This window comes from Eutrigla gurnardus (genome assembly GCF_963514095.1).
Source record: "Eutrigla gurnardus genome assembly, chromosome: 3".
NCBI lineage: Eukaryota > Metazoa > Chordata > Actinopteri > Perciformes > Triglidae > Eutrigla > Eutrigla gurnardus.
The window spans coordinates 30,156,161-30,174,445 of NC_139917.1; the positions used below are offsets into that span (position 1 = coordinate 30,156,161).

At 42.9% G+C, this 18,285-nt stretch overlaps 2 protein-coding genes across 2 annotated transcripts in view; both read left to right on the forward strand.

Moving 5' to 3' along the window:
- rbm34 (RNA binding motif protein 34) overlaps positions 1–18,285 on the forward strand; it is a 74,058-nt gene that overhangs the window by 6,259 nt on the left and 49,514 nt on the right. The window lies entirely within an intron of this gene.
- Positions 1,671–13,654, forward strand: LOC311010832 (uncharacterized protein). Its single transcript, XM_084005475.1, has 5 exons — positions 1,671–1,770; positions 2,757–4,401; positions 6,056–6,298; positions 9,697–9,938; positions 10,577–13,654. The coding sequence occupies exons 2-5, from the start codon at positions 2,767–2,769 to the stop codon at positions 12,225–12,227; spliced, it is 3,771 nt and encodes a 1,256-aa protein (XP_083861601.1). The 5' UTR covers positions 1,671–1,770; positions 2,757–2,766; the 3' UTR covers positions 12,228–13,654.

Sequence of the window (18,285 nt, forward strand, 5' to 3'; positions counted from 1 at the left end):
CTAACAGAGCTAGTACAATAGCAGCACAGCGCTACTACAAGAGGTAGTACAATAGCAGCACAGAGATACTACAAGAGGTAGTACAATACCAGCACAGAGATACTACAAGAGGTAGTACAATACCAGCACAGATACTACAAGAGGTAGTACAATACCAGCAAAGAGATACTACAAGAGGTAGTACAATACCAGCACAGAGATACTACAAGAGGTAGTACAATACCAGCAAAGAGATACTACAAGAGGTAGTACATTACCAGCACAGAGATACTACAAGAGGCAGCACAATACCATGTAGAGATACTACAAGGGGTAGTACAATACCAGCACAGAGATACTACAAGAGGTAGTACAATACCAGCACAGATACTACAAGAGGTAGTACAATACCAGCAAAGAGATACTACAAGAGGTAGTACAATACCAGCACAGATATACTACAAGAGGTAGTACAATACCAGCAAGGAGATACTACAAGAGGTAGTACATTACCAGCACAGAGATACTACAAGAGGCAGTACAATACCTGCACAGAGATACTACAAGAGGTAGTACAACACCAGCACATAGATTCTACAAGAGGTAGTACAATACCAGAAAAGAGATACTACAAGAGCTAGTACAATACCATGTAGAGATACTACAAGAGGTAGTACATTACCAGCACAGAGATACTACAAGAGGCAGTACAATACCTGCACAGAGATACTACAAGAGGTAGTACAACACCAGCACATAGATTCTACAAGAGGTAGTACAATACCAGAACAGAGATACTACAAGAGCTAGTACAATACCATGTAGAGATACTACAAGGGGTAGTACAATACCAGCACAGAGATACTACAAGAGGTAGTATAATACCAGCACAGAGATACAACAAGATCTAGTACAATAGCAACTCAGCGCTACTACAAGAGGTAGTACAATACCAGCACAGAGATACTTCAAGAGGTAGTACAATCCTAGCACAGAGATACTACAAGGGGTAGTACAATACCAGCACATAGATACTACATGAGGCAGTACAATACCATTACAGAGATACTACAAGAGGTAGTACAATAGCAGCACAGAGATACAAGTGGTAGTACAATAGCAGCACAGAGATACTACAAGAAGTAGTAAAATACCAGCACATAGATACTACAAGAGGTAGTACAATACCAGCACAGAGAAACCACAAGAGGGAGTACAATACCAGCACAGAGATACCACAAGAGGGAGTAAAATACCAGCACAGAGATATTACAAGGGGTAGTATAATACCAGCACAGAGATACTACAAGAGGTAGTACAATACCAGCAAAGAGATACTACAAGAGGTAGTACAATAGCAGCACAGAGATGGTAGTACTAGCAGAGCGATTCTACAATAGATATTACAATATCAGTGCAGAGATACTACAAAAAGGATGATGAACCAGCAAAGAGGTACTACAATACTAGCAGAGCAATACAACATTAGATAGCAGAAGAGATACTACCAACACAGCAATAATATAAGATATAGTACAAGAGGCACTAGAATACTAGCAGAGCGATAGGACAAGAGATACAACAATACCAATACAGAGATACTACAAGAGGTACTACTATCGTGAAAACAACCGGGACAACTATGAGGAGGAGCAGAGCTGTGACGGCACACTCCAGAAACGAAAGTAAAGTTAGTCAGAGTGGCAGCAACGCAGCAGTCGAGACAAACCTCCGTTTGTTTCTCAGAAAACAAGATTCAACACGACTTCATCACGTCTTTCTCGAACACGGGTGAGTACAGCCGCTAATATCTTTTTATATTCATTTCAATCCGTAATTTAGTTTTTTTTTTGGTCAAATTTGTAACATGATAAATAAAAAATACCATTGAATTATCACTGTCCACACACATGTATCAACACAATTCCAATGACTGTATGTCTGCACCAAAGTAGTTGTTAAATATGTAAATGCACATATCGTTTGTTTTCATGTGCAGCACTTTAAACGTTGCTCTCGCAAAGCATTGTTGGGTGTGGTCGAATAGTCTATTTTGCTTCGGAAGGTTCCTAACTGAAGAAGTGACCCGGAAGTTAATAAGTGGCCGCCATGATAAGGGCTGTTTAATTCTCTAAATGCAAAAGAAAGGAGCTCCAATGCTTCTTTTCAGAGCTCCTTTAGGATGTACCGGACCTTTCTATATGGGAGGAAAGGAGATTACGCTGACCCACAATTCTTTGCGAGAGCAACATTTAAAGTGCCGCACACCTCGGCCGTTCATGAAAACAAACAATATGCTTATTTGCATATTTAAGTTAGTTCCATGCAGCAACCGGTCAAACAGGAGCTGCTGGAAGTGAAGCCGATCACTGAACAAGCTGCTGATAGAACCAACAACATGGAGAAGTGGACGAGGTGCTTTTTGTAGTCCATTATTGTAGTTTCTAAATACAATCTATCAGTCATTTCCTACATACTCCTTCCTCTACTTCCTCTAGCTGTTTCACATTAAAGGTTTTTACACCAGAGGACCAGTGGGAGGCTTTTAATGTGAAGCAGCTAGAGGAAATGTTTGTCAGTAAGCAGAGCTTTGATAGCAGGGCTGTTCTCCAACTAAACTTCTACACAAAATGATGTGTCATCGCTTTGTTTCTCAGCAAGTCAAGACACAGTTTCAAAGGACAGAAGAACAGTCATCACACGTGTTTCTTGATAATATATGATAAACAACTAAAGTGGTATTTTAAATGAACCGCTTTTCTTTTCTTTCACACTAGGTGTGTAGATATGGCTGCTGCAAACTATCCACATTCTGAAGATCAGTTTCTGTGCTCCATCTGTCTGGATGTGTTCACTGATCCAGTCACCACATCATGTGGACACAACTTCTGCAAAACCTGCATCACTGAACACTGGAATACTAAAGACCAGTACCGGTGTCCCATGTGTAAGAAGGGTTTTTACCGGAGACCTGAGCTGCACGTCAACACTTTGTTGTCTGAGATGGTTTCTCAGTTCAGACAGTCAGCTCAACAGAAAGCCAGCAGCAGCAGATCAGAGCAGCAGGAGGCCAAACCAGGAGAAGTTCCCTGTGACGTCTGCACTGGATCCAGACTGAAGGCCCTGAAGTCCTGCCTGGTGTGTCTGGTCTCCTACTGTGAGACTCACCTGGAGCCTCATCTGACCACGTCAGGCCTGAAAAGACACCAGCTGATCGACCCTGTGGAGAACCTGGAAGGCAGGATGTGTAGGAAGCACGATAAACCTCTGGAGCTGTTCTGTAAGACCGACCAGACATGTGTCTGCATGCTCTGCAGCGTTTTAGACCACAAGAATCACAAGTTTGTTCCTCTGAAAGAAGAATATGAAGACAAGAAGGCAGAGTTGGGGAAGACAGAGGCTGAAACTCAGCAGATGATCCAGAAGAGACAACTGAAGATTCAGGAGATCAAATACTCAGTGAAGTGTATTAAAGAAAAGGCCCACAAGGAGGTAGCAGAAGGTGTTCGAGTCTTCACTTCTCTGAAGAAGTGTGTGGAGAGAGTCCAGAATGAGTTCATCAAAACTACAGAAGAGAAGCAGAGAACGACACAGAAACAGGCTGAAGGCTTCATCAAAGAGCTGGAACAGGAAATCTCTGAGCTGAAGAAGAGAAGCACTGAGGTGGAGAAGGTCTCACTCTCTGAAGACCACGTCCTCTTCCTCCAAAACTTCCCATCCCTGAAAGCTGCTCCACCCACCAAGGACTGGACGGAGGTCAGAGTTCATCCAGCATCATATGAGGGGACTGTGGTGAAAGCTGTGGCCCAGCTGGAGGAGAAGCTCAGTACAGAGATGAAGAAGCTGGTTGAGTCTGAGCTGAAGAGGGTCCAGGTCTATGCAGTAGATGTGACTCTTGATCCTGATACAGCACATCATCATCTGAACCTGTCTGATGATGGGAGGCAAGTTATTCATTTAGATGTGAAGAAGAATCTCCCCGACAACCCAGAGAGATTTTCTGATTGTGTTTGTGTCTTAGCAAAGCAGAGTTTCTCTTCAGGCAGATTCTACTTTGAGGTTCAAGTTAAAGGAAAGACTAAATGGGATCTTGGAGTGGCCAGAGAGTCCATCAACAGGAAGGGGAGAATCCAGCTGAGACCTCAGGAAGGTTACTGGACGATATGTTTGAGAAATGGAAATGAGTTCTACGCTCTTGTTGACCCTCAGGTCCGTCTCTCTCTGAAGTCTCGGCCTCATAAGGTGGGGGTGTTTGTGGATTATGAGGAGGGTCTGGTCTCCTTCTATGACGTGAATGCTGCAGCTTTTATCTACTCCTTTACTGGCTGCTCCTTCACTGACAAACTCCTCCCATTCTTCAGTCCTCATCTTAAAGAAGGTGGTAAAAACTCTGCACCTCTGATCATCTGCCCTGTCAGAATAAACTAATCATTTATCTTATTTAATTTATAGAAATTAATCATTGAAAGGAACAAATATACAGTCTCATTTGATAGTGTGGTATTAGTACTTTTACTTGAGTAAAAGATCTGAATACTTCCTCCACATCTGTGGGAGCGTATGTGACGCAATTCGTCCAACAATTTTGCTGTTATTTTATTGTAATAAACGGTTAAAAAAGATGCCGAAATAACTTCATGATGATGACAATTTGTAAAAACCCCAAAGTCATGTTTTTTTTAGGTCTGACTGTAAGACGACAAGCAAATAACTTAAAATGCTTGTTTTCTGAATGGAGTTAGTTAAAATAAGATCATCTATTCAAACCCTGTTCTCTGGACACGGGTATCCCTCAAGGCTGAGTACTAGGACCGCTTCTGTTCTCATTATACACATTATACACCAGATCACTAGGCTCTGTAATCACATCACATGGATTCTCCTGCCATTGTTACGCAGATGACACCCAGCTGTTCTTCTCTTTTCCCCCAACCTCTGACACTCACATTGCAACTCGCATCTCGGACTGTCTGGCTGACATCTCTGTCTGGACAACTGCACATCACCTCAAGCTTAACCTGAATAAAACCGAACTCCTCTTCATCCCAGGGAAAGACTGCCCTCGCATGGACCTGTCGGTCACTGTCAAGGGAATCACAGTATTACCTTCCTCAACTGCGAGGAACCTGGGTGTAATCCTCGATGACCAACTATCCTGCACCCCCAACATCACTGCTGTGGCCCGATCCTGCAGACTTGCCCTCTACAATATCTGCAGGATTCGGACTTTCCTCACAAAGGATGCAACACAACTCCTGGTCCAAGCACTGGTCATCTCCCGCCTTGACTACTGCAACTCTCTCCTGGCCGGACTCCCGGCCTCTGCGATTAAACCATTGCAGCGTATCCAGAATGCTGCAGCACGCCTTGTCTTCAATCTACCCAAATTATCCCACGTGACCCCCCCTCCTCCGCGACCTCCACTGGCTCCCTGTTGCAGCACGCATCCAATTCAAGACGATGACACTGGCCTTCAGGGCCATCAATGGAACGGCACCTGTCTACCTTCAAACACTGGTCAAACCTCATGCCCCGAAGCGAGCACTTCGCTCCTCTACTTCAGCTGGCCGGCTGGTACCACCATCGCTGAAATCAAACAAATGTAGCTCAGCAAAGTCCAGACTCTTCTCTGTTCTGGTCCTCAGTGGTGGAACGAACTCCCGACCAATGTCAGGACAGCAGAGTCATTTGCCATCTTCCGAAAAAGGCTCAAGACTCACCTGTTCAGACTTCACCTCGACTCTACATAGCATGACCCCCCCCCCCCCCCCCCCCCCTGCTGAACAGCTACTACTTTACTCAGACGAGGATCTAACACTTGTTTCTATTTTTTAGCTCTTACTTTATTGGCAATGATATGTTGTGGTTTCCTTCTTTGGACAAATGTACTTATTGTAAGTCACTTTGGACAAAAGCGTCTGCTAAATGCCCTAAATATAAATGACTGTCGTTATTAATGAATGTAAATAAAGTAAGAAGAATGTTTTAAAACTGGCCTTTGTTTGTTGGCTTTTGTTTGTAAACCAGATTCATGTGAGACTTCATGCTAGTGTACTTGCTTGTCTTCGTGTCGCAGAGCATCGTCTCGGTCCGACTGTCGTTGGAACTGGACGGCACCAAACTGGAGGGCAGGTCCATCCGGGTGAAGAGGTCGGTGAATCAGAAGCATGAAACTAACAGCAAGGGCCCCACAGGGAGGACCGGCAAGGGCCCAGCGAAGGGCTGGGTGCCGGAGAGAGGAGGGTTCAAGTCTCAGAAGAACTTCTCTGGAAAGCAGCAGGAGTCGGCAAAAAGCTCCGCCTCCTTCAAGGGAGAGATGGTGGATCCCAAGAAAAAGAGTAAAAAGAAAGGACTGAAGAAGAAACCGAAACCAAAGAAGACGGATCATATCTGAAATCACGGCGGCATCTTACAGAAATAAAAGTGTGAGGACTCTTTGTGAATCCGAGGTTGTGTTTTTTTTTGTAGTAGAACCTGGATAAAATACTGAATAAAAAGCTGTAAAGTAGCCGGAGAGTAAGATGAACCAAAGGTCTGTCCAGCACAGAGATACTACAAGAGGTAGTACAATACCAGCACAGAGATACTACAAGAGGTAGTGCAATACCAGCACAGAGATACTACAAGAGGTAGTACAATACCAGCACAGAGATACTACAAGAGGTAGTGCAATACCAGCACAGAGATACTACAAGAGGTAGTACAATACCAGCACAGAGATACGACAAGAGGTAGTACAATACCAGCACAGAGATACTACAAGAGGTAGTGCAATACCAGCACAGAGATACGACAAGAGGTAGTACAATACCAGCACAGAGATACTACAAGAGGAAGTACAAGAGGCAGTACACTACCAGCACAGAGATAATACTTGAGGCATTACAATACCAGCACAGGGATACTACACGAGGTAGTACAATACCAGCACAGAGATACTACAAGGGGTATTACAATACCAGCACATAGATACTACATGAGGCAGTACAATACCAGCACAGAGATACTACAAGAGGTAGTACAATACCAGCACAGAGATACTACAAGAGGTAGTACAAACCCAGCACAGAGATACTACAAGAGGTAGTACAATACCAGTACAGAGATACTACAAGAGGTAGTACAATACCAGCACAGAGATACTACAAGAGGTAGTAAAATAGCAGCATAGAGATACAAGAGGTAGTACAATACCAGTACAGAGATACTACAAGAGGTAGTACAATACCAGTACAGAGAAACTACAAGAGGTAATACAATACCAGCACAGAGATACTACATGAGGGAGTACAATACCAGCACAGAGAAACCACAAGAGGGAGTACAATACCAGCACAGAGATACCACAAGAGGGAGTAAAATACCAGCACAGAGATACTACAAGGGGTAGTAAAATACCAGCACATAGATACTACAAGAGGTAGTACAATCCCAGCACAGAGATACTACAAGAGGTAGTACAATACCAGCAAAGAGATACCACAAGAGGTAGTACAATACCAGCACATAGATACTACAAGAGGTAGTACAATACCAGCACAAAGATACTACAAGTGGGAGTACAATCCCAGCACAGAGATACTACAATAGGTAGTACATTACCAGCACAGAGATACTACAATAGGTAGTACATTACCAGCACAGAGATACTACAAGAGCTAGTACAATAGCAGCACAGCGCTACTTCAAGAGGTAGAACAATACCAGCACAGAGATACTACAAGAGGCAGTAAAATACCAGCACATAGATTCTACAAGAGGCAATACAAAACCAGCACAGATATACCACAAGAGGTAGTAAAATACCAGCACAGAGATACTACAAGAGGTAGTAAAATACCAGCACAGAGATACTACAAGAGGTAGTATAATACCAGCACAAAGATACTACAAGATCTAGTACAATAGCAACACAACGCTACTACAAGAGGTAGTACAATACCAGCACAGAGATACTACAAGGGGTAGTACACTACCAGCACAGATATACTACATGAGGCAGTACAATACCAGCACAGAGATACTACAAGGGGTAGTACAATACCAGCACACAGATACTACATGAGGCAGTACAATACCAGCACAGAGATACTACAAGAGGTAGTACAATACCATGTACAGATACTACAAGAGGTAGTACAATACCAGTACAGAGATACTACAAGAGGTAGTACAATACCAGTACAGAGATACTACAAGAGGTAGTACAATACCAGCACAGAGATACTACAAGAGGTAGTACAATAGCAGCACAGAGATACTACAAGAGGTAGTACAATAGCAGCACAGAGATACTACAAGAGGTAGTAAAATACCAGCACAGAGATACTACAAGAGGTAGTAAAATACCAGCACAGAGATACTACAAGAGGTAGTATAATACCAGCACAGAGATACTACAAGATCTAGTACAATAGCAACACAACGCTACTACAAGAGGTAGTACAATACCAGCACAGAGATACTACAAGGGGTAGTACACTACCAGCACAGATATACTACATGAGGCAGTACAATACCAGCACAGAGATACTACAAGGGGTAGTACAATACCAGCACACAGATACTACATGAGGCAGTACAATACCAGCACAGAGATACTACGAGAGGTAGTACAATACCATGTAGAGATACTACAAGAGGTAGTACAATACCAGTACAGAGATATTACAAGACGTAGTACAATAGCAGCACAGAGATACTACAAGAGGTAGTACAATAGCAGCACAGAGATACTACAAGAGGTAGTACAATACCAGTACAGAGATACTACAAGAGGTAGTACAATAGCAGCACAGAGATACAAGAGGTAGTACAATACCAGTACAGAGATACTACAAGAGGTAGTACAATAGCAGCACACAGATACAAGAGGTAGTACAATAGCAGCACAGAGATACTACAAGAGGCAGTACAATACCAGCACAAAGATACTACAAGAGGTAGTAAAATGCCAGTACAGAGATACTACAAGAGGTAGTACAATAGCAGCACAGAGATACAAGAGGTAGTACAATACCAGTACAGAGATACTACAAGAGGTAGTACAATAGCAGCACACAGATACAAGAGGTAGTACAATAGCAGCACAGAGATACTACAAGAGGCAGTACAATACCTGCACAAAGATACTACAAGAGGTAGTAAAATACCAGCACATAGATACTACAAGAGGTTGTACAATACCAGCACAGAGAAACCACAAGAGGGAGTACAATACCAGCACAGAGATACCACAAGAGGGAGTAAAATACCAGCACAGAGATACCACAAGGGGTAGTAAAATACCAGCACAGAGATACTACAAGGGGTAGTATAATACCAGCACAGAGATACTACAAGAGGTAGTACAATTGCAGCACAGAGATACTACAAGAGGTAGTACAATAGCAGCACAGCGCTACTACAAGAGGTAGTACAATAGCAGCACAGCGCTACTACAAGAGGTAGTACAATCCCAGCACAGAGATACTACAAGAGGTAGTACAATACCAGCAAAGAGATACTACAAGAGGTAGTACAATAGCAGCACAGAGATGGTAGTACCAGCAGAGCGATACTACAATAGATACTACAATATCAGCGCAGAGATACTACAAAAAGTATGATGAACCAGCAAAGAGGTACTACAATACTAGCAGAGCAATACAACAATAGATAGCAGAAGAGATACTACCAACACAGCAATAATATAAGATATAGTACAAGAGGCACTAGAATACTAGCAGAGCGATAGGACAAGAGATACAACAATACCAATACAGAGATACTACAAGAGGTACTACTATCGTGAAAACAACCGGGACAACTATGAGGAGGAGCAGAGCTGTGACGGCACACTCCAGAAACGAAAGTAAAGTTAGTCAGAGTGGCAGCAACGCAGCAGTCGAGACAAACCTCCGTTTCATTAGAAGAAAACAAGATTCAACACGACTTCATCACGTCTTTCTCAAACACGGGTGAGTACAGCTGCTAATATCTTTTTATATTCATTTCAATCCGTAATTTAGTTTAGTTTTTGTCAAATTTCTAACACGATAAATTAAAAATACCATTGAATTATCACTGTCCACACACATTTATCAACACAATTCCAATGACTGTATGTCTGCACCAAAGTAGTTGTTAAATATGTAAATGTACATATCGTTTGTTTTCATGTGCAGCACTTTAAACGTTGTTCTCGCAAAGAATTGTTGGGTGTGGTCGAATAGTCTATTTTGCTTCGGAGGAAGTGAAACCAGAAGTTAACAAGTGGCCACCATGATAAGAGCCGTTTAGTTCTCTAAATGGCAAATGGCCTCATTTATATAGTGCTTTTCTCCAAAGTGCTTTACATGAAGGACTGACATTCACACACACAGGCTTTTAATGTGAAGCAGCTAGAGGAAATGTTTGTCAGTAAGCAGAGCTTTGATAGCAGGGCTGTTCTCCAATTAACCTTCTACACAAAATGTGTCATCGCTTTGTTTCTCAGCAAGTCAAGACACAGTATCACAGGACAGAAGAACAGTCATCACATGTGTTTCTTAATAATATATGATAAACAACTAAAGTGGTATTTTAAATGAAGCGTTTTTCTTTTCTTTCACACTAGGTGTGTAGATATGGCTGCTGCAAACTATCCACATTCTGAAGATCAGTTTCTGTGCTCCATCTGTCTGGATGTGTTCACTGATCCAGTCACCATAACATGTGGACACAACTTCTGCAAAACCTGCATCGATACACACTGGAATACTAACGACCAGTACCTGTGTCCCATGTGTAAGAAGGTTTTTAACCCGAGACCTGAGCTGCACGTCAACACGTTCATCTCTGAGATGGTTGCTCAGTTCAGACAGTCAGCTCCACAGAAAGCCAGCAGCAGCAGATCAGGGCAGCAGGAGGCCAAACCAGGAGAAGTTCCCTGTGACGTCTGCACTGGATCCAGACTGAAGGCCCTGAAGTCCTGCCTGGTGTGTCTGGTCTCCTACTGTGAGACTCACCTGGAGCCTCATCTGACCACGTCAGGCCTGAAAAGACACCAGCTGATCGACCCTGTGGAGAACCTGGAAGGCAGGATGTGTAGGAAGCACGATAAACCTCTGGAGCTGTTCTGTAAGACCGACCAGACATGTGTCTGCATGCTCTGCAGCGTTTTAGACCACAAGAATCACAAGTTTGTTCCTCTGAAAGAAGAATATGAAGACAAGAAGGCAAAGCTGGGGAAGACAGAGGCTGAAGCTCAGCAGATGATCCAGAAGAGACAACTGAAGATTCAGGAGATCAAACGCTCAGTCGACCTCAGTGAGCAAGATGCAGACAGAGTGATAGCAGAAGGTGTTCAGGTCTTCACTGGTCTGATGGAGTCTGTTCAGAGAGTCCAGAATGAGTTCATCAAAACTATAGAAGAGAAGCAGAGAACGACACAGAAACAGGCTGAAGGCTTCATCAAAGAGCTGGAACAGGAAATCTCTGAGCTGAAGAAGAGAAGCACTGAGGTGGAGAAGGTCTCACTCTCTGAAGACCACGTCCTCTTCCTCCAAAGCTTCCCGTCCCTGAAAGCTGCTCCACCCACCAAGGACTGGACGGAGGTCAGAGTTCATCCTGCATCATATGAGGGGACTGTGGTGAAAGCTGTGGCCCAGCTGGAGGAGAAGCTCAGTACAGAGATGAAGAAGCTGGTTGAGTCTGAGCTGAAGAGGGTCCAGGTCTATGCAGTAGATGTGACTCTTGATCCTGATACAGCATATCCTCAACTCAACCTGTCTGATGATGGAAAAGAAGTTAGTTATGATGGTGTTAGGAAGAATCTCCCCGACAACCCAAAGAGATTTTCTCATTACATTTGTGTCTTAGCAAAGCAGAGTTTCTCTTCAGGCAGATTCTACTTTGAGGTTCAAGTTGAAGGAAAGACTAAATGGGATCTTGGAGTGGCCAGAGACTCCATCAACAGGAAGGAGGGAATCCCGCTGAGCCCTCAGGAAGGTTACTGGACTATATGTTTGAGAAATGTAAATGTGTTCTACGCTCTTGCTGGCCCTCCGGTCCGTCTCTCTCTGAAGTCTCAGCCTCAGAAGGTGGGGGTGTTTGTGGATTATGAGGAGGGTCTGGTCTCCTTCTATGACGTAGATGCTGCAGCTCTTATCTACTCCTTTACTGGCTGCTCCTTCACTGACAAACTCCTCCCACTCTTCAGTCCTTGTCTTAATTATTCTGGTAAAAACTCTGCACCTCTGATCATCTGCCCTGTCAGAATAAACTAATCATTTATCTTATTTAATTTATAGAAATTAATCATTGAAAGGAACAAATACACAGTCTCGTGTGGTATTAGTACTTTTACTTTAGTAAAGGATCTGAATACTTCCTCCACGTCTGTGGGAGCGTATGTGACGCAATTCATCCAACAATTTTGCTGTTATTTTATTGTAATAAACAGATAAAAAGATGCCGAAATAACTTCATGATGATGACAATATGTAAAAACCCCAAAGTCATGTTTTTTTTTAGGTCTGACTGCAAGACGACAAGCAAATAACTTAAAATGCTTGTTTTCTGACTGGAGTCTGGTTGATGGGAGCTAGGCTATGCTAACATTGTAGCTGCTCCGTCAACATTTAAAATAACATCGAGACATAAATACGGCAGAGACCTCGTTGTTTGTACCGTTGACAGTCTCTGGTTTCATCATAGTCTGGTCTCTGGACTAATGTGGACTACTATCTACACCTCTGGGAGACCACAGACCGCTACGATATGTTTAAGTCTCCATTTCTGATTCAGTGACTGTTCAGAAGGTTAGCCCTTCATTGCCCATTTCCAACATAGCATCCCTCATCAGCCCATTCACAGTTCACATGCTCAGTCCTAGAGCCTGTTAGCTTGCGCATGGTGTTCACATGAACAGTTAATGTCTGGATGCACTGAACCAATCAGAGACCTCTGCTGCACGGAGAGAAGTGTCTGGCGCGAGTCGATGAGGAGAGTTTTGTTCACCGCAGCAGTTCTGGATTTTATTCGTTCATCCCAGCCGTTTGGACTCTATTTATCCTGCAGCTGTGTTCTCTGGACTCTTGCTTCTCCTTTGTGTTGATTTGCTCCGTCTTGTGCGTCCATGAGAGTGTGAGTAATACGCTATCATTCTGATACTGGTCTTAATTATATTCTGAGTGTTATTCGGCAATTAAGTTTATCGTACTGTAAGGTGTCTTGTGCATCGGTTAATTGTTGCCAATTTGATAGTCCAGTTGATGTATATGACCCATGATAATATTGTTATGTTGATTAATGGAGTACCGCTGTGGTTTTCAGGTGTTTATTAGTTATGTCACGGCAGTGTAGTGAGCGTGCAGATGCGTCCATTAAGGGATCGTCGCGCATTTATTTGTCTCTCCCTTTGTGCACACGATGCAAGTGAGATAGATATGGGCCTTCCTGAGTTAAGAGGTTGCTTTTGTTGACAGTCCCTTAAGTCTCTAAACACTCAAATCTTCTCATTTATTAATCTTTTACTGTTTATCTTTACATAGCCTTATTACTGCATTATATAATTTATACCAGTCTGTTTCTGTTTATTATAATTATTGTGTATGATTAATATGCACATTTCTGTTTATTTCTTTATTGTAGTAACCACACAGACAGTATCAACAGAAGAATTCTCCAATAAATGAGGGGCATCTCAATGAGAGTGTGTGTGAATTGGATTCATTAACCCATCAACATCATTCCTGTTCTTACCGGACAACCTGTGGAGAGTGCAGATACATTATTGGAATCAGTGCCTTCTGATTTATTCATTCAAGATTAATAGGTCTCAAGTTTGGTATTCAGTAAGCCAACTCCTATTTTATAGTGACGACAGGAGGAGAATCTCAATGAAACCATTGAGGAGAATCCACTCTGGGGGATGAAGCAATAAGACATGGAAGAAATGTCCAACAGAAACTTTGATGAATGTCGACTGTCATTATTAATGAATGTAAATAAAGTAAGAATGATTTCAAACTGGCCTTTGTTTGTTGGCTTTTGTTTGTACACCAGATTCATGTGAGACTTCATGCTGTTGTACTTCGTCTCGGTCCGGCTGGTGTTGGAACTGGACGGCACTAATCTGGAGGGCAGGTCCATCCGGCTGAAGAATAACAACAATAATAAACTTAATTTGTATAGCACCTTTAAAAATAAGAGTTTACAAAGTGTAAACGCATATTGACCTGTCAATCAGCAGGTAAGCCCCGCCCCCTAAAGCACCCCCTGCTTTCTGGTCTGGTGGACTCTAAATGGACCATAATGTACTAAATGAACATCATGCTGGATTGAAGAAGACTTGAAACTAGAGATTTAGACCATAAACTCATGTTTACAATGTTTACTGAGATAATACATCAAGAGAGAAGTAGGACCATTTTCTCATAGACTTCTATACAACCAGAGGAGTCGCCCCCTGGTGGCCAGCAGAGAGAAGTAGGACCATTTTCTCATAGACTTCTATACAACCAGAGAGGAGTCGCCCCCTGGTGGCCAGCAGAGAGAAGTAGGACCATTTCTCATAGACCTCAATACAACCAGAGAGGAGTCGCCCCCTGGTGGCCAGCAGAGAGAAGTAGGACCATTTTCTCATAGACTTCTATACAACTAGAGAGGAGTCGCCCCCTGGTGGCCAGCAGAGAGAATGCAGGTTTAAGGCATATTCCAGTCCAACAGTTATTTAAGATGAGAAATGAGAAAGAAGAAGTGATGTTTTGGTGTTTACCCGCGGTGGATGAATCTCTCTGGAGGAGAAGATCTTTGGGACATCTCTTGTTTGTCCCCTTTCCTCCGAGATTATAGCAAAAAAATAAATAAAAGAAATTAAGACGTCTAGATTAAGATGAGACGTCTAAGAAAGTGTTCAACCCTGAATAACCTGAATGTAAACTCATCTTTTAAACTTCAGCCGGCTCTTTCAACATAAAAGCATCTCCACAACTTCAGTTTGTTGATGTTTTTTAAAAAAAATTCCTGAAGAGGGGTCGTCCTCTTTAAAATGAACAGAATTCCAGAAACTCCCCGACCCCTGGGAAACCCTGTTTAGAGGTCAGACGTCACAGGAAGTCATCGTCCTGTGAAAGGTAATAAGCTCTGATCTGTGAGTCGGTGAAATTGTCAGAATAAAACAGGAAGTGAAATTGTCCTGCCTGTAAAATAAAAGCCTACATATATAGTGGTTACTGCGTCCACTAGTGCAGTTTATTAATGCTTAAACATGATGACATATGTATCAACGATAATGCAATATTAAGATACAGAGAGGGTTGTATGGTACCTGTTATTGATATGAAAGTTCATTACATGTTTTGTAATAGGAGGAGTCGCCCCCTGATGGCTGACAGAGAGAATGCAAGTTGTAAGACACAATAACCAGTGATGTTACGAGATGTGCCGAGGCTTCAAAGCTGTCGAGTAATGAAGGGGGCGTTTCCGCGAAGCGCCTATCGAGGCTTGCTTCATTTAGGGGAGGAGCCAAAAGTTATGACGTCCGAAGCCTCGCTGCCCGGCTGTACCACGTGATTGCTTCGGGAAGTGGTTCAGATTTTGCTGCAAGGTTTTACAGCTATATAGAACCCTCAGGCTCCATTCAAAATGTGGGTTTTTGAAGGCGAGTTGCGGTCAGTTGAGAGTTTGGATACTAGAGTTTGGATACTAGAGTTTGGATAGTTTGGATACTAGAGTTTGGATACTAGAGTTTGGATAGTTTGGATACTAGAGTTTGGATAGCGTTTATATAGTTTGGAGAGTTTAGGGAGAGAGAGAGAGATTTAGGAGAGTGATGATATTACCATTTGGGGAAAATTTACACACACAGAATACATACATAAAAATGTATTATACACATATGCAGTGTTTCCCCTACCATTGTACCGGGGCCGCCAGTCCAAGGAGACCTACCGCCAGGCCAAAAAAAAAAATCAATACGCCAAAAATAAGCCACCTATCAATTCATTCATAAATCAATAATCATTTACATTAGGAGCGCCTCCGCGCAGCACAGTAGACTTGCTCAGCAAGACGTGCGGCCGCAACAATTCTACCTGAATTTCTATGAACTATTAGGCTGTTGAGTAAACCTATAACTTATATTTTACTTGATAAAATGAGACAATATATGCACTCATATGTCGTTATAGTGTTTTACAGTATCTGTAGCCATTAATGTGATGCTCATCATTTTCAAGCCATATTTTTTTGGCCCCTAATTTTGGATCATTTCCATCAACCGGCACCTTAATAAGTCACTCTTTCCTTGAATCCTTGAAAACCTTGAATACACTCTGGTTGAACAAAAATGTTGAATGCAAATATAATAATTGCAGAATTGCAGACTGCTTGCTGTGCCACCTGACTTAATCCAACTGCACCAATACACCATCCCACGCGTTTTGTCTGTTTAGGGTTTTTTCGGTGGGTACCACCGGGCCTGAAAAAAATTCTAGGGGAAACACTGCATATGTGATCATTTATGTACAGAAATGATTTGGTCATATATTTTTTGTAATTCAAAGTCATTCCCAACAGACATAACAGACACAAAAATTCAATGTATCACATATTATGTGGTTCAGATACAGCTGCCTGTGATTACACACTTGGCCAGTAGGTGGTTTCGCAGACTGTCCTCCTCGAGAAAACGACCACATAGGTCGTGTGTCAAGCACCGAATTACGACCATATGTTACGTTTCAAAATAGCGCGCCCTCTAGCGGTCAAGTAAATATCGACACTCCGGTGTCTCAGACGATCGCCCCCCCCCCCCACACGTCGACCTAAACCTACCCCGATTCCACGACATCTTCCCCCCATCAATTGTTGGTCGTTGCGCCACCGAGAAAAACGTTCTTCTGTCCATCATGTAGCTACGTCCATCTGACATGTCGATTTGAACCCGCGGGCGGAATCAACACCTCACCTTTGCCAGGCCGGCCCTCTCTTTGGCTGCCTTCTGCTTTCTCCTCCCTGCAACAGAAACACAAAACAAACAAAGTCAGACTCCCAAAGTCAGCGTTTGAAGACATTAGAAACCAAAGAAACCGTTGCAGCTCAAACCTCCCCGTAAGACGACAGACTTTGGTGTTTGTTGAGTTTCTAACTATTGGTTTAAAAGTTGATCTCGGTGTCAGCGGTTGACCTAATGACAGCTGACACGTCTCTGTCTCTCTGTATTCAGCGTGCAGAGAGGTGAAAACCAGGTTTACACCAAACAGCTGTTTCCTGTGACCTCTTACGTCCTCGGCAGGCTTTGGGATGTTTACGGTGGAAACAACTGGAACAACTGGGAGGAGGAAACAACCTCACCAGCAGAGCTGCAGGAAGAGGCGGAGCGACGTCACACTCCAGAAACGAAAGTAAAGCTGGTCAGAGCGGCAGCAACGCAGCAGTCGAGACTAACCTCCGTTTGTTTCTCAGAAAACAAGATTCAAAGTGACGTCATCACGTCTTTCTCAAACACGGGTGAGTACAGCTGCTAATCTTTACTCTTTAAACAACCAGCATGAACACAAACTAAAGCTTGACTCGGCAGGAAGTTCTGGTCGTGTCAGCCGACACACTGGTAGCAGTCAAATAGTCAAAAAAATAAGGTCGTAACTCCTATTCCTAACTCCTATTCCTTGACCTTTGGGGAAAACATCACGGGGTCAAGGAAAGGCGATAGGAGAACTCAAAAGGATTTAGGAAAAGACGGCCGCGGTGCTCAGAGAATCCGACCGGACTTTCACCCAGCTACGTCATCATAATGACCGCTAATGATTAACAGCTGATGATCGGCACCGGCGATTAGGCTCGTTGGAGATGAACTGCGCCTCACCTGGAAAGTAGACGAGAGCAGGCGGAGCAGCAGGAGGCGGAGCCTAAAAGCTGTGCTCCAGTTTCCATCGGCCAAGAAGATTTGACAGGAAGTCATAGAAAAAGTTACATCCTGTTAGACGCTAGGCTATCTGTAGTTTGTGACCACATTCACATTTATTTATATTTGTTCATACATTTCTGTGGAAATGGAAATGTAAAGCTGCAGTTGCTCCTTAAGAGTCAGGAAAGAAAGTCAAATAAGTATAAAAAAGTGCCAATAAATATCACTAAAATTTATTTTTTTGACAGTTATACTGTATTAAATGTGTATGTTTTTTTATTTTTATGTCTGCCTCTTAAAGCACACCGTAGGGTAATTGCTCGTTTTGATAAGGGCTATATAAATGACCTCTTTTATTGTCGTTTTTATGATTATAATTAATATATAAACCACATGAGATGTTTAACGGACTGAACTTTGATTGCACAACATGA

What these genes read in the sequence shown, in the direction of transcription:
- LOC311010832 (XM_084005475.1), top strand. Translation starts at nt 2,767, where the DNA reads ATGGCTGCTGCAAACTATCCACATTCTGAAGATCAGTTTCTGTGCTCC. An exon ending in TCATCTGCCCTGTCAGAATA is followed by an intron (nt 4,402 to 6,055) that starts AACTAATCATTT and finishes TTCGTGTCGCAG; the next exon opens with AGCATCGTCTCGGTCCGACT. An exon ending in CACGTCTTTCTCAAACACGG is followed by an intron (nt 9,939 to 10,576) that starts GTGAGTACAGCT and finishes CTTTCACACTAG; the next exon opens with GTGTGTAGATATGGCTGCTG.